Source organism: Lucilia sericata, unplaced genomic scaffold (genome assembly GCF_015586225.1).
Source record: "Lucilia sericata isolate MDLA Ls3-8-SP2 unplaced genomic scaffold, ASM1558622v1 Contig000062F_arrow, whole genome shotgun sequence".
Classification (NCBI taxonomy): Eukaryota; Metazoa; Arthropoda; class Insecta; order Diptera; family Calliphoridae; genus Lucilia; species Lucilia sericata.
Window position 1 is genome coordinate 634,161 of NW_023994097.1, and position 27,653 is coordinate 661,813.

At 30.4% G+C, this 27,653-nt stretch overlaps 1 protein-coding gene across 1 annotated transcript; it reads right to left on the minus strand.

The window, feature by feature from the left end:
* Positions 1–453: 453 nt before the first annotated feature.
* Positions 454–27,653, minus strand: LOC119616224 (homeotic protein deformed). Its single transcript, XM_037972552.1, has 5 exons — positions 26,855–27,653; positions 20,804–20,904; positions 20,559–20,736; positions 3,386–3,762; positions 454–1,371 (listed from the first exon to the last, which is right to left on the minus strand). Exons 1-5 carry the CDS (start codon positions 27,591–27,593, stop codon positions 940–942), a joined length of 1,827 nt encoding a protein of 608 aa, XP_037828480.1. The 5' UTR covers positions 27,594–27,653; the 3' UTR covers positions 454–939.

Here is a 27,653-nt window from a genome sequence, read left to right on the forward strand (position 1 = left end):
TAGTGAATAAGGATTAACTATTTGTAATTGTTCTTTTGTAATTTACAAACTTAATGCTAAAACTATAATTATAATTATTATAAACTAATGAAGTAGAATAGAGTTTTGTTTCTTTTGTTTTTTTTTCAATATTTTTAATTTTTTAATATAAAATTAAGTTGATCAAAGAACCCTTGAATAAAATTATTTCAATATTTAAAAATCTTAACTATTTCACTGTAATATTCCGATGCAAGTTATTTTCATTAAAACGAATTTAAACAAATATAAACCACATTTAAATAATATACAAATATCTAATTTACTTAATTTATTTTAATGCTATTTTTAAAAAACTAAATTAAAACAAAAATTTGCAAATAGTAAAAAAATAAAAAAAAATGCTTTAAATAGAAAAAAATTAAAATAATTAAGAAAAATATTACACAAATAATCACTTGGTTGATAGTTGGTTTTAACATATTGACACAATAGAGACAAACCTTTTATGAATACACTGATAAAAAATGTTTCGATTGTCATTATTAGAACAAGTTGACTATAAAGTTTATTAATTTTAAAATTTTTAATTAATTAAGTATTAGTTTTAATTGAGACAGTTTTTCATTCTGCACTAAAGTACTGCACAAAATTAAATATGATTTGGATGATTGTTGTTATTGATTTTGCATTTCTTGGGGTATGGTACTAGAAATCTAAATATAAACTTAAAATTTACTTGTTTCAATAGTTATTTACAATCGTTATAATTTTTCTCAGTGTACTAATATTTATAAAAACAGATAATTTAATATATTTCTTTAATTTTTTTGTTAAAAAATTTACAAACAGATTTAGGTACTTAAAATCATTTACAAAAACATAATTGAGGACAAACTGATTTGATTTTACTAAATTATAAATTCAATGAAAATGAAATCAATTAAAACTTATTTAATTCTAAAGTGTGGTCAGATCATAATCTTGTTTTATATGTTGTTGCAAATTTGCCATTAGATCTTGTGTATGTTGCACATGCCCTTGTTGATGCTGATGTTGCTGTGAATGTAGATTTGATTGCATTTGATTTGTATTATTGCTATTATTGTTGTTGTTGTTGAGATGTAGACTATTATTGTTGTTGTTATTGTTACTATTTGGATTGTTACCATTCATGCTGTTGTTATTACTGTTGGTGTTGCCGCTGCTGGTATTAACATTAACATGGGAATTTTGTGCTGCCGTTGATTGAGATCCATTATTGTACGTACTACAGGGCATTTGTTGTGGGTTCATTAAACTTGCAGCATCACCCGCTGCTGGTATATATGGTGGATTATTTAATGATGAACTCACATCACCCATACTTTCTAAACTATCTGAGCGCATACACTGTAATGAAAATGAAAAATTCAATGAGCAAATTGATTTAATTTATTATAGAAATATATAATATAAATAATATAAAAGCAGACAAAAGCTTGAAAAATTGCATGAAATTAATAAGTTTTTATAGTCTGTACTTCCATAAGTTATGATCGGATACTAAAGATATCATAGATCTAAATGACTTAGATTATAAATACTCAGCAAATACTTGGTAATGACCAGTGTTGAAAATATTTTTCCATAATTTCCCGTTAAACCATGTCAAAAAAACCTCAGATTTAAGTTTTTGCAAAAGCCACTAGAAAACGTCAAATTTAAACTGGATGTTTATCAAAAAATATGTAAACATTCAAAAGCCTCTCGCAAATTGTGCAATGTGTGCATTTTGGATTTTACATTGAATTTGTCACAAATTTATGGGATGTTACTTGCGCAACACTGATACATTTGATCGCCTATTTGAACTAATCATTTTAAAATAAATTTTCTGTTCTAAATAATACAAAAGTGCAAGTTTGCCCACGTATTTCATGAATCCCCTTATTGAATGTCGACTATTGAAAGTAGTCCAGACTATAGCTAGACTATAGACTAGACTATAGACTAGACTATAGACTAGACTATAGACTAGACTATAGACTAGACTATAGACTAGACTATAGACTAGACTATAGACTAGACTATAGACTAGACTATAGACTAGACTATAGACTAGACTATAGACTAGACTATAGACTAGACTATAGACTACTAGACTAGACTATAGACTAGACTATAGACTAGACTATAGACTAGACTATAGACTAGACTATAGATTAGACTATAGATTAGATAATAGATTAGACTATAGATTAGACTATAGATTAGACTATAGATTAGACTATAGACTAGACTATAGACTGGACTATAGACTAGACTATATAGTAGACTATAGACTAGACTATAGACTAGACAATAGACTAGACTATAGACTAGACTATAGACTAGACTATAGACTAGACTTAGACTAGACTATAGACTAGACTATAGACTAGACTATAGACTAGACAATAGACTAGACTATAGACTAGACTATAGACTAGACTATAGACTAGACTATAGACTAGACTATAGACTAGACTATAGACTAGACTATAGACTAGACTATAGACTAGACTATAGACTAGACTATAGACTAGACTATAGACTAGACTATAGACTAGACTATAGACTAGAATATACACTATACTGCACATTGGAATTTAGATTAGACTATAGACATTTGTAACGTTTAAAATCTCCAAATGCTTTCCCGCTAACCACTAAAACGCATTTTTCAAATACGGCAGATTTGACGGGAAAAACGTCAAATTGGCAACAATGGTAATGACTTTCAATTATAACATACTTTTAAATTATTACTAAGTAATAAACATTATCCTGATTACATAGAAATAGTTTAATAAGGGCTTATTAATAATCTGTTATATAAATATGAACTTGTAAGCGATTGAGGTAAGTACAAAAGTTTTTGCTTCTAATGAAATTACCGTGATAAAATAATGAATTAAATTGCTTTTTCGTAAGTCATGGGATCTTATAAAGGTCTACTATGGACATATCTTCATAAAATTTTACAGAAAGATTTTGGCTACCATAAAACTTGTTTATCGCTAAGCTATTTATGAGCGTTTAAGTCATTTCATGAGGCGACATTATATGGAGAGTTGGTTTTAATATGGACCTATCCTCATGAAATTTGACAGAGAGATCTTAAATATTACAAAGTAAATAAAATAATTTTGCACAATAAATTCACATAAAGTACAGTACATGTAATCATCAAATTTTCATGTTAATATCCAGAAATTCTAGAAATTAGGACACTCAAAAACTTTTCACTACAGACCCTCAAAAATTCGGAATTATATCTTTTATATTAAGAATTTTCAATATTTACACCTTTTAAAATGTCGACAAAAATAATAAATTATATTAATTTCAGGAGATTTTTACCCAAAATATTCACAATATTTACCTCATTTATCACAGGCTGCTGTGATTGTTGTTGTTGCTGCTGTTGTTGTTGTTGTTGCTGTTGCGCTTGCTTTTTAGCACTGACTCTTTTGGGTTTTTTGGCCACTGGTGTTATTGGATTACCATTTGCGTCGGTCTTTTTGCGTACATTCTTTGTATTTGGTAATTTATTATCTTTCTTCCATTTCATACGTCGATTTTGGAACCAAATTTTAATTTGTCTCTCCGACAACACTAATGTGTGGGCAATTTCAATACGTCGTCTGCGGGTTAAATAACGATTATAATGAAATTCTTTTTCCAATTCCAATATTTGATGACGTGTGTAGGCGGTACGTTGTCTTTTTGGTTCCATGCCTGGCTGATATGAACCATTTGCTGAAAATTAGAAAAAAATAGAAACAGACAAATACATTAATAACTAAATCACTGTAAAATTTCAAATAAGGAAATAAAACTAAACATATGTGTAAATAAATACATTTATAGTTGTTATAAAACTAATATAAATTTGAATCTATTTGGGTTGTATTTTTAAAATTAGCTTCTTTCTTCAATATACGTGCATACATATATCTCAATATACATCTCTTCGAACAAAATTTAATATACTACTTAACTGGTAAATATTTGAAATATTCTTATAACACTGTGCAACAAAAAAACATTTTCCGAATGAGACCAACGGGAAATGAAAATAGACAATGAGTGTACCGAAAAAGCAAAAATGTGAGTTTTTAATTTTATTTCATTCCCCGTTGGTTTTTCAGAAAAAAATCGATGACCCAAAATTTGTTGCACAGTGTAATCATAATTCCAATACCTTTTAAAACAAATTCATTAAATACTGTTTATAAATAATTCCTTGTCATTCTTAACTTTAAGTTTTGCCCAAATATAACGTTCACAATTAATTACAATGTCAAAAACGTTAAAAATTAGTTTTTCTAAATATTTAGTTGCCCCCAGAAACACCCCAGTGGGGTTTAAGATCAATCGCATAACATTTGTCAAAAAAAATTGCACAAAATATTTTAAAAATATTTTAACTAACAACAATACACAGCTGTGCGTAATTGTTGTAATCCAAAAATTTTCAAACAAAACTGTTATGAACTTTTTCCTTAATTTAAGCCTTAAAGGCCTCTTGAGGAAGTGTTATTGACCAATGTTTTTGTTAACCAAATGGATATGCGAGTGTATTTTCTTAATTCTCTTAAAAACAAAAGGGCGAATAAATTCAAAAGCAACGACGCATTGTTGGCGTCTTAAACGGCTAAGAATGTTGTTGGTAGTATACATATTAGTTCACATTTCCAATTTGACGTTTTTCGCGTCAGGATAATTAATCAACTTCAAAGATATGACGAAATTGTAAATACTCGTTGTGCAGTAAGTAACATTTGTGTAACAGATAAACTAGCCGTATTGGTATATCTAAAAAAGTATACAGGAAGGCAGCACCTTAAACCTCTTTTTTACGCCGCAGTCGTTTCTTATAGAGCGTAAAAACAACCCCTTCTTGTTAGTTTCTTTGCAGTTATTTTCTTGCTGTAAATTTACAAAGTTGAAGTTCATTTAAAATTAATACATTTTCACATAATTCTCACACCTGCTGTTGGTCTACAGAATTTTGAATTAAAATAGAAATTCACTATTTATTTATTGTTTGCTCATGTCTACAATTTGAACTTCCATTTAAATTAATCTTGTGGAACTTTTGACAGTCTTTATCAAAATAAAGCCTTCGGGCTTATCCCCCTCCACTAATATCATCGACCATCATTCAAATGTATAAAGTCTTGTGTTGCCGAAAAAGTTGTTCAAGGTTACTTTGTTGGGTTTTTTTATTTGCAACAATTCAAAACTGTATTCAGTTTGAATTATTGTTTTATTAGTGACAGCTTCATCAGTTGTCATTGGTTTGATTTAGTTTTTGTTACAGAGAAATCTGTTTGATGGCGAAAAGTTTTAAAAGGAACTTAATAAGATAAATACATCATCGTGCGATGATGCGATATACATGCGATGATAAGGTAACGGTATTTAGGCTTGTTTCGTTAATGCAGTTTCAGCAGTAACGGTATTAAAGTTGAAATGTTTTTTTTAGATGTAATAGTAGTTTTCGGTAACGGTAACTAGCTTTGTCTCTTTCTAATTACACCCTTAACCTTCGTGAGAAGGGTATATATAAGTTTGTCATTCCGTTTGTAATTTCCTCAATATAATTTTTCGACCCCATAAAGTATATATGTATGTATATTCTGGATCCTTAAATTAAGCCATATCCGTCTGTATGTCTGTTGAAATCAGTTTTCTGAAGACCCCATATATCTTCGGGATCCCGATCTTCAATAATTCTGTCAGACATGTTTTCGAGAAGTTTCCTATTTAACATTAGCAAAATCCGTCAATAAATAACGAAGATATAGGCAAAAATCCGAGACAACCTCTGAAAATTTCATAAAAAAGAGAATATTTAGCATGCAGAAGTAAAATAATAATAAAAACGCAGAGATTATGCTTGATTGTATATGTGTACGTTGTTGTCGCTTGTTAACCATTGAAAACGAAAACAATGTTTAGCACTTCACTACGGAGAAGGGTATAAAAGGGTATATTAGCTCTAATAATTTCCAAGATATACCAGTTTTTGTATTTAACTTATAGGGACAGTGATACGCCCCCTAATGCTAGTCTGCAAATTATATCGACAAATGTTTGCATGAATGTCAAAATTGTGCCTGAGATACAGGAAGAGGCTGCGAAAATTTCAGGAAACCCGGTCCAGCCGTTTATTATCTATAGAGTCTAAGCAAACAAATATGCCAAGAGGTTGGTATTAACATCAATATTGATGCTATTATTAAACGATTATAATTATGCTATTATTTTAATTACCATTGCTAAACATTTATATTCATAAAGTTATCAATGGATTATATATGGTTTATTACACACTTTTCAATATATAAAATCTCATTTTGAGTAAATACTAAGATATTTATAAGGTCGATTCATACAACTTTAATATCCAAAATTTTTTCATGTTCATGATGGCCTTTTTAGTATAATTTATTTATTCTTTCTTTTTCTGGTATTGTTAAAAGAAATTTTAATAATTTTCATAACAATAATTGTGTATCATTTCAGCTTTTAACAGTTTCACACAACAACAGCAAGAAAAACAACATTTTGAAGAAATGTATATGGATATTACGAAATTCTTGTTGACGGATGTCTTGATGATGAAGTCTTTTATTTTTCATACAAATGGCTGGACGGATGAAAGGCTGGCTGGCAGGCAGGCAGCCCGATAGCTAGTCTGAATGTGGTTTAACTACAACAACTGCCACATTTGAAAAGTCATGTCATAAAGAAGAGAAAAAAAGTAACTTGAACATAAACTGCTTTGTCATTGATTACATGTAATAAAGGATGGATGAAATTTTTATTCCAAAAAAGTTAAAAAAAAAAATATTATAAAAAATATACAAGAATAAAGGGAAGCAAAATAAGGCCAATTGTAATGATATATTTTTTTTCATTCTCTCTTTTTTAGTGTCTATGCGATGAAATGGCCAATTTAAAATGAAAACGAAACTACTATGTATATACAATAAAGTATCATAATTTTGCCTGATCATAAAAGAATGAAAATAAGCCACTAACTCTCATAATAAAAAAGTGTGAATTCAATTTGTACAGAGTTGTGAAGGAGTGTATTCTTTTAATTTGGTTAAATGTAGTGCTTTAATAAAAACCCTCAGTTAGTATTACTTATTGGAAAAAGGCTGAAAACCTTGATATTCTGTTGCCAAAATGATGAGTTGTTTCAAATTAGTTTGCTCTATTTTATTGAATGTAACATTTAAATTTCTGTTTAAAATTTATGCGTGTAGTTTTTTTTGCTTAATTTTTATTAACATTCATAAAATTCCAATTATAATTTTATATCATACACATTTGAGTGAGTAAGTGTTTTGAAATAAAAAAAACAAATTAAATAAACATTTTGAATCGGCCAAGCCGACCATATGATGCATTACATCAATATAAAACCGACTGAATAATAAATCAAAATCAATATGTAGTTTTGGATTTGGAACCTCCCATATGAAATAAGTAGAAAAAATCGTATGTCTGGGAAACAATTAGAGCAAAAATCCTTCGACATCAATGTGAACAATTGGCTAATAAATTGGCAGACTAACAAATTGGAACCTTCCATATGAATTAAATATAAATATAATATATATAATTTGCGTGGCATCCCCAAAATGTAAAAAATTTATATCTGGAAAACTATTATAGTTAGAATCTTCAAAATCGTAAAGTGTTTTTTTATATACATTGATTTTAGGATAGCAAAGCACACTGGGTATAGCTAATAATATATATTTTTGGGAGTTAACTTTGAAAGGGTTTAAACCGCAGCCCCTATCCATGAGTTTTCTCCGTATAGATGTCGTGGTAAAACAATGACACTAGTTTATATAAAAAATTTGCAGTTTTGTATTAAAAAATTTTAATTTTTGTTTAGAGTAAATATGGAAAACTTCAAAGCATTTGCCGCGCAGAACTTTTTTAGCGCTCGGGAAAAAGTAATATGTATACTTTTTCGACGTATATTTTTATGCTCTATGTGGAATAGATAAGTCCGATTTGAAATATCCTAAAATCGTATAAAAGTTATACCCTAATGTATATAGGAGTCAGCATATTTGTTGGGTATTCAGTATCAAAAGGAATTACTGTATATTTTTATGATCGTCCAAATATGGTCCGAAACACACTAAATTTTAAATAATTCAAATTTACATACATATATGCATACATGTCCTCTAATATTCAGTTTCGTACAACACTTGTATGGGGGCTTGAGTTGTGAAATGATGAACTCAAAGAATTCGTCTTTGAGTAATTCGTAAATTGGTTTACGGTAGATAAGTGTAGCAGATTTTAATGCGTGACAAGCATCAGCTACATTACTGTAGAGTGTCAAAATGTTGATATGCAGAATTCACAGTTTATTGAGAGTGTAGTAAAGTGGTTCTAGTAGTTGTCATTTTTTTATTCATAATGTAGTATTAAAAGTTAATTTTATTTTTTTTTATTTTTCATATTTACAACAATTATGCGTTCATTTAAGTTCGTTTTTTAAATACCGCCACCGCATGTCGCTGCTGTCGTCATACCCACAAATTTTTCGACTTGTACATATTTCTTTCCATGATTTATTACTTGTATATGACTAAACAGTTTTCGCCATTTGCAGACACACATTTTTTCTGTATTTCAGTTCAGTATGTTTCGTACACACACATTTTACATTTCATTGAAATATGTAAACGTTGTTGTAGTCTTGTTTAGAGTCTGTCCGGTGGCACGGCACGGGTATTGATCAAGTTTGCAGTGTAATGTCATTTCACAGAAATTATGTCAGTCGTTACTTTTTATCATTTCGTTTCAATTTTTATATTCTTTTATTTCAAATTTCATTTAAGTTTCAAATTTATATGAAGCATAGAGGGAGAAGAGATCACAAAACAACACAAACTATACCGTCTTTATAAAATTTACTTTTTTTATGATTGTTTTATTGTCTTCAATATCTTTTTAATCCTTCAGCAAACATGATCCATTCATTGATTGATCTGGTTAGACAGTCAGCAAAGCATAAAAGTAGACAGACAGACATACATACGATCAATTCAAAGATTTTCAACAACAATAGTTTTCAAAGCATGTAAATACTTTAGACGTCTTGGCAATCAACTTCCGGGCTTTAAAATAGTTTAAATCACGATCAGATAATGCACATGCTCACCACTCGTACACCTTTGTACACTCACACACCAATTACAATTGAAGTGAATTTATACTCGTTATCATGAATAGTTAGTCTGTCGGTTGGATGGATTATGAGTTCATTCATAGTGGGCCAAAATACTCGTATGTAATTGAAATATGATTAATTACTTTTTCTTGGGATGTTTATTTAAATGATTTCTATTTAAGTGAAAAACATTTATTTAAATGTATAAATAACTATTTATATGTATATTTTTTTCAGTTTAGCAAGTGATTTTTAATCTCTATTAATAAAGCGGACAAATTTATTAAATAATATATGACATTTGTTTAACTATTTATTTTTATTTATTTTCTCATTAATTATAAAAAAATGCAGTTTATGGAATCAAACACTCGAAAAACAGTAAATTATAAGCTGATTAGAAAAGTTTTATTTAAAAAAGCAAATATATTAATTAAATAATTTTTTGAAAAAGATCATGTTTTTTATATTTAGTCATCCAAACACATATACATATCTGAATCTAAATTTTTCTATGCTTTACATAGAATAATTCATTCAAAATTTTCTAGTTGTCCATAAGCCATTCTATTTTTACCACTTTCTTCGGTGAATTACTTTCTTTTTCATTCTAACTTTGAAGTTAAAATATATAACTGACACATTTTTCTGAGCGTAAAAATTTTATAAATATGTATTTTTTTTAATTTTTGCAGGAAAAATAAAACAAAAAATTAGGCAACAGTCGACAAGATTTCAGCAACAGCGGGAGCTGCATTAGCAGCTTGTCAAATGACTTTGCATTTTGCTTTTAATTATTTTCTATATGTATTTTATTTTAAAAATTTCAAAAATAAATATGAGCTCATTGTCGTCAACATATCATTCGTTGAAAGATGGATAGATAGAGATTCGACTTATGGCCAGATAATGGGAACATAAATCTATAGATATTTAAAACATAAATGTCTTTAAGAAATTGTGAGTTTATAAAAATAAAACATCTATGAACAACTCAGTCTATGTTAAATTTCAACAGCTTATTAATATACATATGTATATCATGGACTTATATTGTCCATTTTCAAACCTTATCAAAAGAGAGATTTTTGGAAAGAATTTCTCCTATCTATCTCTTCTTTTAGAATCGTATAAGGATCGATATTTCAATGTACATATTACAATAAAAATATCATTTAATTTAGTATAACATTGCTACTCTAGTCCAATGGGATCAATATTATTGTTAAAATCAATAAAATAATGTTTGGTTAATGTTCGTTCTGATTTGTTCCCTATTTCCAATTTAAATTCTTTTATATATAAATTTCCTTTAGAACCATATTAATAATCTTTGGTAAAACGCAGTCATATTTATCAAAACAAAAGTGGACCTACTTTAAGCATTCTACGCATCAAGGCATCGTAACCCAGCAGTTCGGTCGGATTACCTTTTTAGGGTTGCCCCTAGCCACCGACAGTCCTGGTGACTAGCTATTTTAACATGTGCTTGTTCTTCGAACAATACAGTCGTCACCCCAGAGATTACGAAGAGACAGACAAAAAGCTTAAGTTTATTTTTTAAGTTTCCACTCTATCGCTTATAAAGGGGACACTAAAGTGACGATTATCTTGACCCTCTTTTATAAAGAGTACATCCGTGACGAAAGACGAATTAGACGTTAGTGGAAATCAGTGTATTTTTCGGATGCATTGCCTCTTTGTCGAAATGCTGTGAAGCCTTTGTGATTGTAATTTGCAGCACACAACTACATTGATTCTACTTTTTTGACAGACTCGTACAATGCAAAGAAGCGTAGAACGCGTGGCGTAAACCTCCAGCTTAACGATCGCAACGTACGCAAAGTTTGGAATTTGTATTGTAAGTATTTAGGGGGCAAAATAAAATATCACAGGTTTGAAGGAAATTGACAAATAAAATGTTAACCCTAAAAACTATTTAGTTTTTTAACTTTTAGGTGTGGGTTTTTGTTTTATTTCTTAGTTTAAATTTCATATTGTTCCAAATGAAAACCGCCAACACAAAAGTACATTATAGCGACAACAATGGAGTTAAATAAACTTTGGGCTAAGATACTACAATACACCTAATAAGTAAAAATACTTAAATAATTCTTTAAATGCAAAATTTTGCTTGTTTTTTTTTACTTTTGTTCATACAAAATTGAAATAGAACTAAGTGAACAACAATAACATTTAAAGAACGCTTAAAAAATAAATAGAAACATGAAACTTAAATAATAGAAATATGAAACTCACGTTTGTGAATGTCTATAGTCTTATATGCGCAGTGTACTTATTCAAATACAAAAAAAAAACCTAGAAATATACACTGAGAGAAAAGATGAATGAAAAATATATATATTTAGTAAGAACGACCTTGAATTTTGCTTGTATTCAATTGATGAACTTAAACAGCAGCAACAAAAGATACAAAAAAAAAAACAACTTGCGATTCAACAACATTGACTATAAAATGATAATAAAATATGTAGCTACAATAAAGACATTAATTATTTACTATTCTTTTTATAGTTGTAGTTATAAAAAAAAATATTTTTTTATTTTCTTAAATCTTTAACTTTTCATTTCATTGTTGTTTCTTTCATTTGCTCATGTTCGCAGTTGGAAATCCCTCTACAATACAGACAAACGTCACAGCACAGAAAAATGGCAAACATTTTTAAATTTAATTAGCATCAATAACCAATAAATCTGCTGAATAACTAAATAAAAATAACAGCAAGAAAGCAAAAAATGTTAAAAAAAAATTCGTACATTTTAATTTTTGTTTTATTCTAAAACACAAACCACAGATTAGCACTAACTCAAAACCAACAATTAAGAGAGTTCTATTCGGCTATGACGAATCTTATATACCCACAGTCAAAATATGTTTAAAGTTAATTTTAGAAGACGGCTATATTTGGACTCAGGGATTCATGTATCAATATTTTCGACAATTATTACTACTGATCACTTCTCCTCCCGGATGGATGGTCAAACCTAGATGGTTTTTAACTTTAATAAGAACCCAGATAATTAGTGAGTCTAAAACTAATATTTCAATGTGTTACAAACGGAATAACAATATCAATATAGTCTCATATTTTTTGATGATGGTTATAAAAAGAAGAATTGTTAAGGTGCTAATTACATTGGAATTTATATCCATATGTATGTGTTTTGGTTAAATTTCGAAGCGGAGGCTTAAGGGAAATCCTTTTCGTAGATGAACAAGGAAAACATTCAGCTGCCAGTTTTATAATACATACGTATATGGATGTATGTATGAGCAGTTTTTAAATGTAGAAAGTTGAAGATGAGAAAAAAGCAGTCAACTAATGAATTAATCAATTAAAGCTGTATGTTGTTGAAATTATATGTTTGTTTAAACGCCAACACACTTTTGCCTTCTATATGGATAATTTTTTTTCAGTATCTTAAAAGGGTTAATTGTATGTATTGATTAACCATAATAAACATTTTTTATAATTCGCTGTCTATCGTTAAAATCTGATCTACATACATATTTGAGTTTTCAGAGTATTAAGGATCCACAATCACATAGTTTAAAAAGTCTGTATGATATGTTACACAAAGATAAAACTTCGTAAAAAATGTCCGTCTCACTAGTGTATTTGTTTCATAGGGTACATTTAAGGACCATCCATAGACAGTCCAATTTTATTCACATAACTGTGACCACCATTCCGGTAATAGAGAATTAACTTTCAAGGTACCTGGGCTGAATGTCGAAGTGCTTTACGTGAACACCTGCCTTGAAGGCCCATTTTGCCCCATTGTGCTTCTTACGCGCCGGTGGCAATTTACGTATATGGAATTTCCGGTCAAGTATAGGTGGACTTTGCTCGAGTGCTCGAGCTATCTAATCTCTGACCATTGCTGCCCCGTTGCTTAACTTCCAAGATGCAAAACATCACTTCTGTTTACAACCACGCAGATGAGATGGCCTTTGTTGAGTCGGCAACAGCACCTAGAGACGTAACCGCTAGACCGAAGTACAAATCCATCAAATATGCCGAGGCTTTGTTATTACTCACAGTGATACACTGTGGCAATTCTGGTATGAACAGAGTTTACTGGACAAGGAAGGAAAATTCAATGGTATCACTTGTATAAGATATCATCATTCAACCCAGCACACTTCTCATTTATCCGACACACTCATAAGAGAACAACATACGACACACTTATTCTAGGTATACGGGTTGGCAAGGTCCGTATACCCCTACATTCATCCTGTATCATATACAATTAACACCAACTCATTTCCAACGCTTAGTCCCACAGTCACTCCTCTGTGGGGTATCTGTTGTCATTCGGCAACAGCAGCGAACTTATCCCGAAATATAGACTTCACTGTGCATCAGTCTTTTAACCGCAACTCACTCTTCCCTCTCACTATGTGGATCCCGAAGGAACCTCAACCAACTGACCAGCCAGAACAAGTCCAGCGGGCAACTGGCCACCCGTAGTACCAGATTATGTGGTTCTCTGGTTAGACCCCATGGCAAATCATACCAAAGACTAGCCGAGGAGTGAAGTGAAACCACCAGTTTATAGTCCCGGCAAACTAGAGGTACTGGTAGCACCTCTTTACCGCGGGATCGCAATACACCAAGATGAGGGTCTTTCATCAAGGAAACATGGGTACCTGTTTTATGAAAATTCCAATGAAATTAACACGAATAGCAATTACAGTAGAAGCCCCATCAAGATCTCAGAAACAAGTATCTTTGTATAAGCCTCCTTTGTCATTCAAAACTTTTCTAGTTTAATTATCTTCAAAATGCATGTTATCATTGAATATAAACTCAAAAAAAGTCTCAATTTTAAAAACAGCGAAAGCAACTATTAAAGGTACTGACATGATATCACTTTTTGAGTTTTTTTTTGTAGTTCTTTTTTCCAAACCCTTACATTTCAAAAACATTAATGTATATTTTTATCGCGTAGAATAAGTTTTGGGTCTGAAACATGGCTCATCTGTCATAAACTGCAAACTTCTTAATTTTCAACAAGTCATTGTCGACAGTTGTGTGTTGCAGATTTTTTTTTCGGTTGTTGTATCTGTTTCTTTGTTGTCTACAAACAACATGCACGTAGACAATGTATGAAATGTACAAATACATATAAGTAGATACGCTACATGTGTATTTATTATTCATTTACCCATACAAATTTAAAGAATAATCAATACTTTTATTTTTATTTTTTTGCTGCATCAGTATGATGCTGTTGTTTATTGCTCATATTGTTGTTAAATACTGCTGCTGCTGATGTCGGTGTTGTTAATTTTTTAGTCTTAGCAATTGATAAAAATTATTGCAAGTCATCAAATATTGAACTGAACTTTTCGTTTTTGTTGTGGGCCTTGCCTTTGTTACTCTAAAACCCACTAGGGGGACATGCCATTGAATTTTGTACGATTTACAAGGCTACAGTTGCGAGTTGAAATATTTAATTTTATTTAATAATAAATAAATGTATGAGTTTATTATTAAACTGTGATTATTATTAAATAGAAATATTCAAGTTTGTTTTGCTTTAATTTTATAATTTGTATACATATGTATTCCTTCAAAATTTTTAGTCGTTTTTTCTTTTCGAAAAATCATCTTCAAAATGCATTATTATGTGCAGCATCTTCATCATGATTTTGATATGTTCAAATCCTTGGTATCAAAATGTTGCAACTTGACGTAAATCTCTTGTGATAATGCAACACATACAAGACTTCTTGTGTTTAAATTTATTGTTTTATACATTTTATAACTTCACATGATGGTAAATCTAACTAATGTTTATTTGTATTCATGTTAGAAAAAGGTGAAAAAATTGAGAATGTGTTTTTATCGTTTGGATATTAAACATGTTTTTTTTTTTTTTTTTTTTTTTTTTTTTTTTAAGTAAGCTTCTGTTGTAATGTTTGGTTGTGATCAATTGAAATTATGTATCAAAATATTAGTATAGTATTCTTAAATAACGTTCATACTATTTTTATATAACATTAGGTAACTTATGAAAGAACAAGAGTTATCCAAATTGGCAATATATAAAAAAATATTTTGCAATTTCCCTTCTTATATTTTATCTCTTATTCAATCCATAAAAACGCAATTACAATTTCTAATATGTATTTATATTGACTTATTAAATTACAATCAATTGCAATTAAAGTTAAATATTAAAACACAATTACAATTAAATGCTATAGCAATTTATAATTCCACAATGTAATCATAGATCTCAATGTTTCAAGAATGATTTAAATTGATCGAAATATTTTCAAGATTTCATTTAGCATAGTCTCGAAAATTTAATTATTGAAGTATGTATACACAGAAGGAAAAAGAAATATAAACGCCTGGTACCAAATTGACACCAAACTGTTTATAATTTTTCAATAACATCCGTTGTCAAAGTACATGCATACGTACGATGTTAACAAACGTGGCAAGCTCACTATTGACAAACAATCCGTTGCCAATTGTGAGCTTACCACGTTTGTTAACATTTAGACAACGTATGTGTATAAAATTTAGATTTCGACAACGAATTGTTGCAATATGGACATATATACTTTGACAATGCATGTTATTGAAAAATTATAAACTCTTATAAACTTTTGGTACCAGGCGTGTATATTTCTGTTTCTCACTGTGTAGTTCCGTAAATATGTACATAACTGCATAAGGCGTTAAACCTAAATAATAAGTAATATCTCTAGTTCTGAATGACCGCCCCTGAACTGCAGGGTCGTAACCAAATGTATCAACGTACATACATATGTACATAATTGTTGTAAAGCTAATTGTGTCGAACTAATAAAACACAAAATATTTAAACAAACCATGATTAAATGCGTATTTATATTTAAAAGTAATAATATAATTATAGTAAAATTATATTTACATTATGTATATAGGATATATAAAATTATATATTGACAATGTTTGTAAGCTATTTAATGAAGCAACACATTTTATTTAAAATTTTCAAACAAAAAAAAAAAAATTGTATGCATATAGTAAATTTCAGATGTAAATAAGGCCATATGAACCAAATTGACAAAATATTATAGGTTTAACTTCTTGATATAACAGATCAACTAACTTTGAAATGACAACTGTATTGCACAGAAATAGTTTTATTAAGTTCTTTGAACGTTAATTTTTGTAGTTTAAATTGTAATTTATGTAACATCAAAGCATTTATGCTTTACTAACTAAGCATTACTTTGTAACACAAATTTTTCGTTAAATGATAAAATAGGCTTGGGTTAAACTAATCACAAAAATCGTTAAAAGATCCACTAAACTATAAAAAAGTTTCATCTACCTTTACTTTAAAAGAGTAAGACAATATGCAAACAATTGGTTTTAGGGCATTTTTTGATGAACAAATAAATTACATATTTAGTTCACGTCTGCTTAACATGCAATTATTCAATGACACACTGCCTATAGAGTTCAACCCATGAACAATAACATGAACACTAACATTAACATCATATTTATAACATAAATAGTTAAATAATAATTATAGTAATCAAATATTTTAGAGGAGTGAATGAATGATCATTGTGTGGTCATTTCAAATATGTTGTCATAACATACCAATAACCAACAACAGCAACAACATTTATTAGTCCATGGTTGAAGTAAATGAAAACTTTATTTTTCATAAATTTAGTAAGTGACGAGTGCATTTGCATGAAAACCCATTAAATTATTGTAAATCATGGATACCATACACTAACTAGAAAGAAAGAAAGACAGATAGACGAACGGACTGAAAAACAGACAGACATAAATGTGGTCTTGTACAAAGACATTTAACTTACTAAAGAACATCGACACCCGGCAAATAAACCAAAAAACAAACAAGCAGACGCACATAAACCAAACTAAAATAACCTAGTAAATTTACTACCACTGCTACTATGTATAGCATTTGTTTATGACTGTTTACTCTAACTTACTCCTCTTATACAAGTGGCTGCTTACTGTGAAGTTTTATTCAAAGTCCAGTCGAAAAGCAAATCAAACGTAATGGAATGAAAAAATAAATAAACATTTGATTAATTGGTTTTAAATTACTCGTACTCTGTTCAGTCGTTTTAATAATTTAAAAGTCCAACAAATTATTTTTAGTCACTTTTCAATGTTTTAACTAAATGTTTTAGTTTATTATAGATTTATGTAAATTTTTGATTGATTTGTAGTTGTAACAGAAATAAATATTTTATTATGGGAATATGTATTTTGTTACCAACCAACAAACACGACAACAACATTTAGTTAAAGGAGACTGTTTTGTGACGCTTTTTATGTAAATTCTTTAATTCCCACTGGGCATATAACTATTAAATGTTTGCCTTTTTTCGGAATTTATATTTAACTCTACAAAAGTATTTAGGTGTCCAATTTATTTACTTGTCTATCATTAAGAAACTACTACATACTAACTTGTACTACAACGACAAGTATGTATGTATTTAGTTTGGAAATATGCATCGTTTTATGAACAAGTGTCATGCTGCTTTTCTATAAATAAATGAAAACAGTAGTGTGCCATATACATGTAGTGGAGGGCCACTGTTTTTAGGTAAAGTTTGACATAACATGATCACACTAGTAATATGATCTTTTAGAAACGGTAGACAAAAAATTTAATTATTAATTATGTTTTAAATATACATAAATGACATTTATGTAAACCCTTAAGATGTTGATAAAAAATACAAAACATAGGTGATTTCCCAAAATATTTTTATGGGCAACCATTTGCGTAATTATATTGCCCAAATACATACGTAATATGTAAGTAATTTATAATAGCTCGAGAAATATAATTGAAATCTTTTTAAGAATCTCGTATAGGAATATCTCTCAATTGATGAGTATTAATGTACTGAATACGAGAAAAATAAAAAATATTTTCTTTAAAAGGGGACTCAGTTCCCTACCATCGATTGAAAATCTTAATCTCAGTACTATATGTTATATTTAGAGCTGATTATAAGAAAAATATTTTTAAAAATGTTTAGAGAGGTATTCCTAAATTTGGTAACCATGCTAGACCCATTGGTCTCCCGTTCAACGATTACTGTAGGAGTTGTCAAAACGAGGATGAAGAAGAGACTATTACTCATCTTTTCTGCGATTGTCCTGCTTTGACGGAGGCCCGTTTTCGGACGATTGGATCGACCTATTTTAATGATCTATCCGAATTGTGAAATATTCAATTAGAACGTCTTCTAGAGTTCATTAACTTGTCAAAATGGGTGTGAATCCTATTACTCACATTATTAGTCCACGGCAGCTGCCCTGGTTTTCTTATTTCTCATCCTCTCCTTCTCTTTGCTACTGTCTCTGTTCTTCTACTCTTCCCTATCTCTCCTTCTCTTTTCTTTTTTTTTTTTCTTACAGGTGTTTTTACAAAGGGATCAACATGGACCCAAGTAAAGCCGAAAACGGCTACCTGTGAAACCTAACCTATTCCTTCTAAAATGTGGTAAATAAAGCTTACAAGCTTGTTATAAAAAAATTTATAAATTCAAATTATCTATATATGATTTTATATCGAAAAAGAAGGAATGGACCTTAAAGTTGGAAGTACACAACACGTGTGGAGGCGGCAACGCGTTTCACGCTTTTAAAACTTTTCGCGCTTTATATGTGGCAAGTTACACACCACGCGCCATTTTGATCTTTCTTTTAATATTTTATAAGACTTTTACTGTTTTAAAAATAAAAATTTTAAGTTTTTATATATTTTTTAATATTTTTCTTACACTATTGGAGAAATTTATTTCATTTCAGTTTCCACACAAAACAAAATACAACCCTGATCAGCTGCCGACGCGTCAAAATTTTAAAGTTGCTGAACTTTTCGCGGCAGACGCGTTACAAACTACTTACAATGTGTAACTTGTTAAATGAAAATACACTATTTCAACTTTTTTTTGACAGAATCCTATAACGCGTGCTGTGTACTTCCACCTTAAGAAATTACTATCCGAAAGCATAAGTATTTCATTACAACATCCATAGAAATGATTATTTTTAGGGCCAAGGAATGGTTTACGCTGTACTCACTCTACAGCGTAAAAGCATACAACATTTTATATGAAATGTTGTCAATGTAAATTCAACATCAATTTAAAGTAATTATGAAGCTGATGATAATGAGCATTTAAAATTAATAAGCTAGGTATTTATTTATTCCTTAACTCTCCTCGTCCGCACACCTAACAAAATCATCTAAATTTCAAGTTTAACAAACAAAACATTGATGAAGCCGACCGTCGAGTGACGGATCAGCCATGTCATTTGATGTTAATGTTGTGACATTTATCATGGGCGCGCACATAAAATACAACAACATGCTTCTTACTTGCAACACATTCCTCATACCAAATGTCATACAACCAAACACACAAGAAGATACTCACTCAATCAGTCGTTCGGTCGGTCTAGAAAGTCAAGTGAGTGCAAGAAACTTGATTATCGCCTCAAATAACGAAGATGAGGATTTGAATGCTGTTGATGATAAAGATATTTTTTCGATATTTATTATTAAACAATGCGGCGGTTAATCATCATGCTATTTTCTTTGAGAATTTTAAAATATATTTTTTTCTTGCTCCCTAAACATGAAAGATCTAATATTTAAATACTTTCTTCTGTTTAGGCATTCGTATCAAATGTCTGGAGGTGGTCGATATTTGTCAATGTCGTATGTTTTGTTTCCATTACACGGTTTGTCAAACATTGATTGCTACCAACAATTAGTAGTGGAAACACATTTCAAAGAATGAAGAAAAGTGTTCAATTATATTTGTGTACTTTTGGGAATTGTACACTGCTAGGTGTTAAAGGCTGTCATAATTAAGTTTTTTTTTTAGATTTTTTCTTTAATGAACTACATACTTCAAATTTATTGAAGTGATTGAGTTGTGTTTTCATTAATAGAGACATATATGACATGATTATAATTTTGTATGATTTATTTTTTGTTTGTTTTAAGTACATACGACGAAATATTTATACACTCATTTACTGATGATTATTTGAAACACTTTTAGCACATGTTCATTTATATTTTTTTTAAGTTCCTTCTTTTTATAATTTCTTCAATTTGATTAATGATTTTTTCTGAATAAAAATAAAATTGTAGTGTTTTTTTTTTCGACGAAAAACTATTTTTGTCACTTAATTTAGTTTATTTCCCTTTAGTAAGTGTGTTCCCTTAACAAATATGTAACTAAAAATAAATAATTTATAGAAATGCACCTATAACTTACCAACACCAGCTACATGTATTTTCTTCATCCAGGGATATATAATCCTTTCGCCATCTGTTGTTTCCGCCATCAAATCATCATCGGTATCCGAATCTAGAAGATCATCATCTAAACCATTTGATCCCATTTCGTCGGGCGATCGGTCTAACATTAGACGATCTTCTTCCAACATATCATCCTACAAATAAACACATTATTTAATTTAGTTCCCATTTTTTATAACTAATTTTGCTCTTTGATCTTACATTTTCGGAGCCTTCATCATCACATCGCAGTCTCATGCCCAGTTCTTGTAATTGTTGCCCCGCAGGTACGGCTTCTTCTATACGTTTTTCTAATTTTAAACCTGAAATTAAGAAAACAAAATTTTAGCTAATTTGGAATTAAATAGATGAAATTGTAAAAAGCTATATTTAATTTTAATTATTTAAAACGTGAATACAATAAAACTTGTGCTTTGCCAATAAAGAGTTAAATTCCCTAATGCTAAACATTGTTTATTTTTTTATGTTCCCAATATCAGCAATTAACTACTACTATTAAGCAAACTCACTTTCCACTTTACTTTATGTGGAAAGCAAAAAAATCTTCAAAATTATTCTGAGTTGTAAAATTTACCAATTTCAAAAGTTATTTCCCAATTTTGTGTTAGACATTTACGAAATTTAGATTCCACAGTAGTCGACAGTTTTTTTTCTATATGAACTCTGATGGGTAATTTTGTGCCTTGAACATCTACACTAAATAGTACAACACTTTTTTCCATCACTCTCAGGCCAAATAAATGTGATTTCAAAGCTTGTTACTCTAATCTATTTATCTTCTATATATAAAACAAGTAAGAGTGTTATATTCGGCTAAGCCGAATCTTATATACCCATCATCAAACCTCGTTTGACTCGAATGAAACTTACTTATGTCGAATTTCATCTATATACTCGTATTTTTTAGACCAGTTATAAGCGTTAAAGTAATTTTCTGAAGGGGACCTTACATAAGGGGGTAGGGCCAATTATGGGTCGATCCTCATAAAATTTGGTAGACAGAATTTGGTTCGTATTAAATTTATTTGTGTCGAATTTCGTCGCTACACTCGTATTTTTAAGCCATTAATGAGCGTTGCAGTCATTTATATGGGGGGTAGGGTCAATCATGGACCGATCCTCCTAAAATTTTTTAGATAGATTTTGACTCGTATGAAACTTACTTATGTCGAATTTCATCTATATACTAGTATTTTTAAGCCAGTAATGAGCGTTAAAGTCATTTTCTGAAGGGGACCTTATATGGGGGGTAGGGTCAGTTATGAACCGATCCTCATAAAATTTTGCATAGTGATTTTGGATCATAAGAAACTTACTTATGTCGAATTTTATCGCTATATTCGTATTTTTAAACAAGTTATGGCTGTTAAAGCTGCTTTTCGAGGGGCCACTTGTATGGGGGCTATCAGAAAACGTTGACCGATATTGTCCATTTTCAATACCAAACAAACCTTACCTGTAAGAAATATTTATGTGAAATTTCAACCCTCTAGCTCTTTCCATTCGGACTCTATCGTGCTTTCAACAGACAGACAGACGGACGGACAGACGGACAGACATGTCTAGATCGTCTTAGAATTTAATGAGGACACAGAATATATATACTTTTGTGGGTCCATGACCAATATTTCGATGTGTTACAAACGGAATGACAAAATCTACCCCTATATATATATATATACCATCCCCCCCCCATCTTTTTTGATGGTGGGTATAAAAATAATGTGTGTTTGTTTGTATGTACATATGAATGTATGTTTGTTTGAAGTGGCGAGTTGCCACGCCCACTATTAAAAGTAGTATGTCTCGGAAACTAATGCGATTAGAGATCTCAAATTTTGCACGAATAACTTTGACACATATATGAAAACTGGGGAATAAAATAGGCGAACTAGATATAGTGGGTGTGGCACATCTCACTCCTATATCACTAGCCAATATCAAATGACGTAAATTTGGAAAATTATAACAGCTACAGTTCCCAAATATATATTTAATACCATAATTCTTATATCTTAAAAATATATAATTTAGAGTGCTCAAATATTGTCGGAGTCACTTTGAATTGAATATTTAAGACAAATGTGGGCGGACTAGAAATAGGTGAGTGGTACTTTCCATATGAATTAAATACAAAAATTCGTATTTCGGGGAAACTATCGGAGCTAGAATGCTCAAATTTTGCACAAACAATTTTATCATCCATGTTAGTATTTGCCCTCCCATGAAAATTAAATAATATAAAATAACGGTTACACCATTGTAGCTAGAATCCTCAAATTTTGCACGAGAAACACTGAAAATGTGAACAATTTGGGGAAAAATAACCGGACTAGCAATAGGGGCATGGTACCTTCCATATAAATTAAATTTTCTACTAGAATCGTTTTTTAGAAAAAAAAAAATAATGTTACCTATAATTTTGAGATCAGGTTTCTACTTTATCAATTCTAGAACAGGTTCTACTAGAACCTTAGCTACCTTGGTTTTAATGCGTTTGCTATGGCATTATATAGAATTATAGAATTCAGTGTAAACAAAACATTTGTCTTTTGGTCGATGAAATTAATTTCTGAGCCACCGTTTCTGAAATCATGATGATCATATCCTTCCAATGGATCATGTTCAAAAATTCAATAAATTCAAATATAAAATTTTCCCGAAGAGTTTGTTAAAGAATTCAATAAAAATTAAATTTATATATCAATGATTTATGTAATAGTCTTAATTTTTTGGGCAAATTTATGCTTCTGAAAATAGATAACAGTTCAAAATCGATTTTAAAGGTTTCAAGTAACCTGTGGCCAAAACTGAAAATTTTAATTTGCCTTGTCAGCATTTCTATCTTGCTCTTTCGTTATGTCGTTCTAAAAATGAGACATTTTTTCACTTTTAGAACGACAAAAATAAACAAGTAAGAGTGCTATATTCGGCTGTGCCGAATCTTATATACCCACCATCAAATCGTGTGTCTTAAAATTTAAGTGAATTATGCTACCACAATTAAATCATTATTGAGAGAGATTTTAGTTTCTATAAAACATGTTTATGTCAATTTCGTTGATATACTGGAATTTTGAACTAAATTATATATATATAGTAATTTTCTATAAGGAATCTTATATGGGGTAGGTTCAGTTATGGACCGATCTCCCTAAAATTTAGCAGAGAGATTTTAGTTTCCAGAAAACTTGGTGCGTTCATTGCTTTACTATCATTTTGCAGCAAGTTGTGAGCGTTATAGTCATTTTCTGAGGGGACCTTATATCGGGGGTAGGGCCTATTATGAACCGATCATCATAAAATTTGGCAGATTGATTTTGGTTCCTTTAAAACTTGTTTTCGTCGATTTTCGTTGATTAACTGGAATTTTGAAGCAAGTTATAAGCTTTAAAGTAATTTTCGGATAGGAACCCATGGTCCGATCTCCATAAAATTTGGGAGAGAGATTTTGGTTCATATAAAACTTGTTTGTGTGGAACTTCATTAGCATACTGACGTTTTTAAGACAGCTATTACTGTTTACACAGTTTTCGGGGGGGCACTTCTATGGGGACTTTGTGAAAACATGGACCGACTTGGCCCATTTTCAATTCCAAACAAACTGCATTGATTGATATTTATGCAAAATTTCAGCTCCTTAGCTCTTTTCGTTCGGACTCTATAGTGTTTTCAACAGACAGACGGACGAACATAGCTAGATCGTTTTAGAATTTAATAAGGACCCAGAATATATATACTTTTGGGTCTATGATCAATGTTTCGATGTGTTATAAACAGAATGACAAAAACAATATACCCCCAATTTTTTTTGATGGAGGGTATAAAAATAGTAATTATTTTGTATAGAAACATGCATACATATTTGATTTTGAATTTTTGGTTAGTTAGGGCCGTTTGCGATATGTGACGATATGTATTTTTACTCATATATAAATATTGGCTACGATCTTCAGAAATATTTTAAAAAAAATTTTATATTTATATAAATATGTTATGTAAACACACATTAGGGTAATAAATTAATTTTGGTTTTGATCACATTTATCAAAGTATAACACATTTAATAAACAAAAAACAAATTTTTAAGTTAATAAGTAATCATAGCTACATTAAAAAAATTATATATGTATGGGCATTTCCATGAGAAGGTCTACCAAGACTGAACAAAAAACCTTCGTACTTTTCAAGAAAATTTAACAAAATTTGCAAACCCTTCCATGACTTTAATTCTATAATTCTCTTAATTATATTATTATCACTATGAAATTCAGCATAAATAACTTCATATAAACATTAATCGTTCCACCAAATTTCATGAGGATCGGCCCATATTTAACCCTATTCCCATGCATCTTTCCGAAAATCAGTTGTTGAACAATTTTGTATTAAGAAAAAGATCAATAACGTCGTTCATTGCAAATGGATTTTAAAAAGAGTTGAGTTGAGTTTTAAATATGAACAGACATAGTTTTCTAATTAATAAATAGTACGGTTGCTATATAAATACTTTGTAAAAATATGTTTACCGATGAAATGCACACATAATTCTACAGGTTATCTAAACCTCATATATGTCATTAAAAAGGCCTTAGCTTCTGCGAAATTTAATCCGTTGAGAAACTTAAAATCGGTTGAGATTCAACTATGTTACTGAATTATGCATAAGTGCTCAAAGGTAAGAAAACCCGTTTTTTACCCGTATGTCAAGATTTTGGAGGTGTTTGGCAAATTTCAAAAACAGATTTTTGTTCTACTCGGGTCCACCTTTCACAAAAATAGTATCACTTTCCAGGTATTTATTATTGTCGCATAATGTTATTTCACTTAGGTCCCATGCAAGTAACGGTTATTGCCAAAAAATTGGTTTTATTTTGACCTTTTTATCACTTTAAGTGTGTTCGAATGTCGCGTTCGATACATTGGACTAGTTTAAAGCCATATTAAATCCAAGTAATTCGTTATATATACAAAATCATCTTTCTAAAAATATATAAATGTTGAAAATCGATAGCAATTCGATATGTGTAAACAAAAATAAAATTTTTATTAAATATATATAAAATTGTAAAAGATGAGAGTGACAGCAGCTTAATCTTGTTAAATTTTTATGTGGTATGTTTGGTCAATTATGCGCTAACTGCTACTAAAATTGGAGCTCATTATCTCTCAGACTTGATTATTGTCGTTCTAAAAATGCCAAATTTCTTACTATGTAGTGCAGAGGTTTCAAAGTAGATATTCTTCTATATTCCTTAGAATTCTTGATTTGATTTGAGAATTAGAAAGAATTGCTTGAAAAAAGATTTATATTTATATATTTATACTTTAACATTAAAAGAAAACATTTATGAGTAACTCGAATATAAATGTTGATACAATATTTAAAACCATAATTTGCAAAAGTAATTACTATTTGAATGGTAATTCATTTTTAAAATATTGAGGTTAAGAACAATTTTTAATATTTAAATAAAAAAAAAGTAAAAAATGGCCGACCATATAAAGTTCACCTAGTCCACTCTCGGGCTTGTTATGCACTCCTTTACTGTGACTCTGCCAAGAAACGAATCCACGAACTTTGGACTGAGCTTACCGGAGACCCACAAGATTCTATGTTTATATAAAAGTTTATTATATTGATTTTTATCTTGAAACTTGTGATTAAAAGAGAATTATCTATATCATTTTCTGCACTTTGTATGGCACGTCACTAAAAAAACTTAATTCGAAGTTCATATGTAAAAAAATTATTTTTAATCTATTAAAAAAACTATTAAAAAAAATATAATAAAATAAATCTCTCCAAACCAATTTTAAAGTCCTCCTTCAATTAACCATCTATGGGGTCTGTCACAGAATTCCATTCCAATCGCAAGTGGAATTATTTCATTGTAAATAAATTGAATAAAACTTAAAAATCAATAACTTTAAACAAATTTCGATTCCTTTTTGAAAATTTCAGGTGGTTTCATTCCAAAAAAGTTGTAGTTTTCATTTTGTAAGAAGAAAAATAGGAAAAATAATTTCACATTCTATCGGAATAGAATTCTGTAACAAGCTTCTATAGAAATTCTATGGTCATATTTGCCGATTTTCGACCATAAAAATGACAAAGTGCGATTTGCCGATTTCTGACTACATTTTAAGGATAACTAACTTATACGTTTCACCTAAAGGCTTAAACCCTGACAAGTTATGAACGGTTTGACTTCGATAGAATCAAATTCATTCGATTATCGTTAATCTTACCTAACTCTTGCAATCCCAATGCAGTGTTCGTTGGTGGTTCTGTGGAGGAACACTGCAGTGGCATATCCATCATTTGGGAGTGTGGTGAATGACCCTGAGAGTGCGTGCTACCCACACTGCCATTTGTACCGTAATAACCACCATAATATCCATTGGTGGCAATAGGATTGCCACTACTATTAGGGGATGTTAAAGCTGGAGCATAAGTATTGTTTGTACCAAGTGAGGTTACCGACGGATCATTGTGTAACGCTGAACCGGCCGATAAATAATCCGGTGTATGATGGACAGCGGCTGCTGCTGCCGCCGCAGCGGCATGATGATTATAATAACCGAGATTCTGATGGTGGGCATGGTGATGATGATGGGTGGGTGTAGTTGAGGCATAATTGGTATAACTGGACGTTTGATGGTGACCCGACAATGCACTATTCGTATGAGAATGGGCGTGCGGGTGATGATGACTGGTGGCGGAATGATGATGAGCTGCCGCAGCCATATAATCACTGACCATATCCGCGGGATGGGTGGCATGAGGATGTGAGGGCATTCCACCGGCACCAGTACCCCCACCTGGCACCATGTGGCCCGTCGAGGCAGTCATCGAATAGTGGCTGTTATACTGATGATAATCATCGGCAACGGGTGGAAACTTAGGATCCAGACCATTGTTCATGCCCATGGAACTTTGTACATGATGGGAAGCATGTGGATGATAACCCATTAGAAATGAGCTCATATTTGTACAGGTTTCTATCGGAATTATTTAAGGTTTTTATGTTTTTTTATCACACTAGTA

Excerpts from the sequence above, each read along its gene's own strand:
- LOC119616224 (XM_037972552.1), bottom strand. The coding sequence starts at position 27,593 with ATGAGCTCATTTCTAATGGGTTATCATCCACATGCTTCCCATCATGTA. Across the intron at positions 20,737-20,803 it reads ATGATGAAGGCTCCGAAAAT|GATGATATGTTGGAAGAAGA; the intron begins GTAAGATCAAAG and ends GTTTATTTGTAG. Across the intron at positions 3,763-20,558 it reads AATACATGTAGCTGGTGTTG|CAAATGGTTCATATCAGCCA; the intron begins GTAAGTTATAGG and ends TCTAATTTTCAG.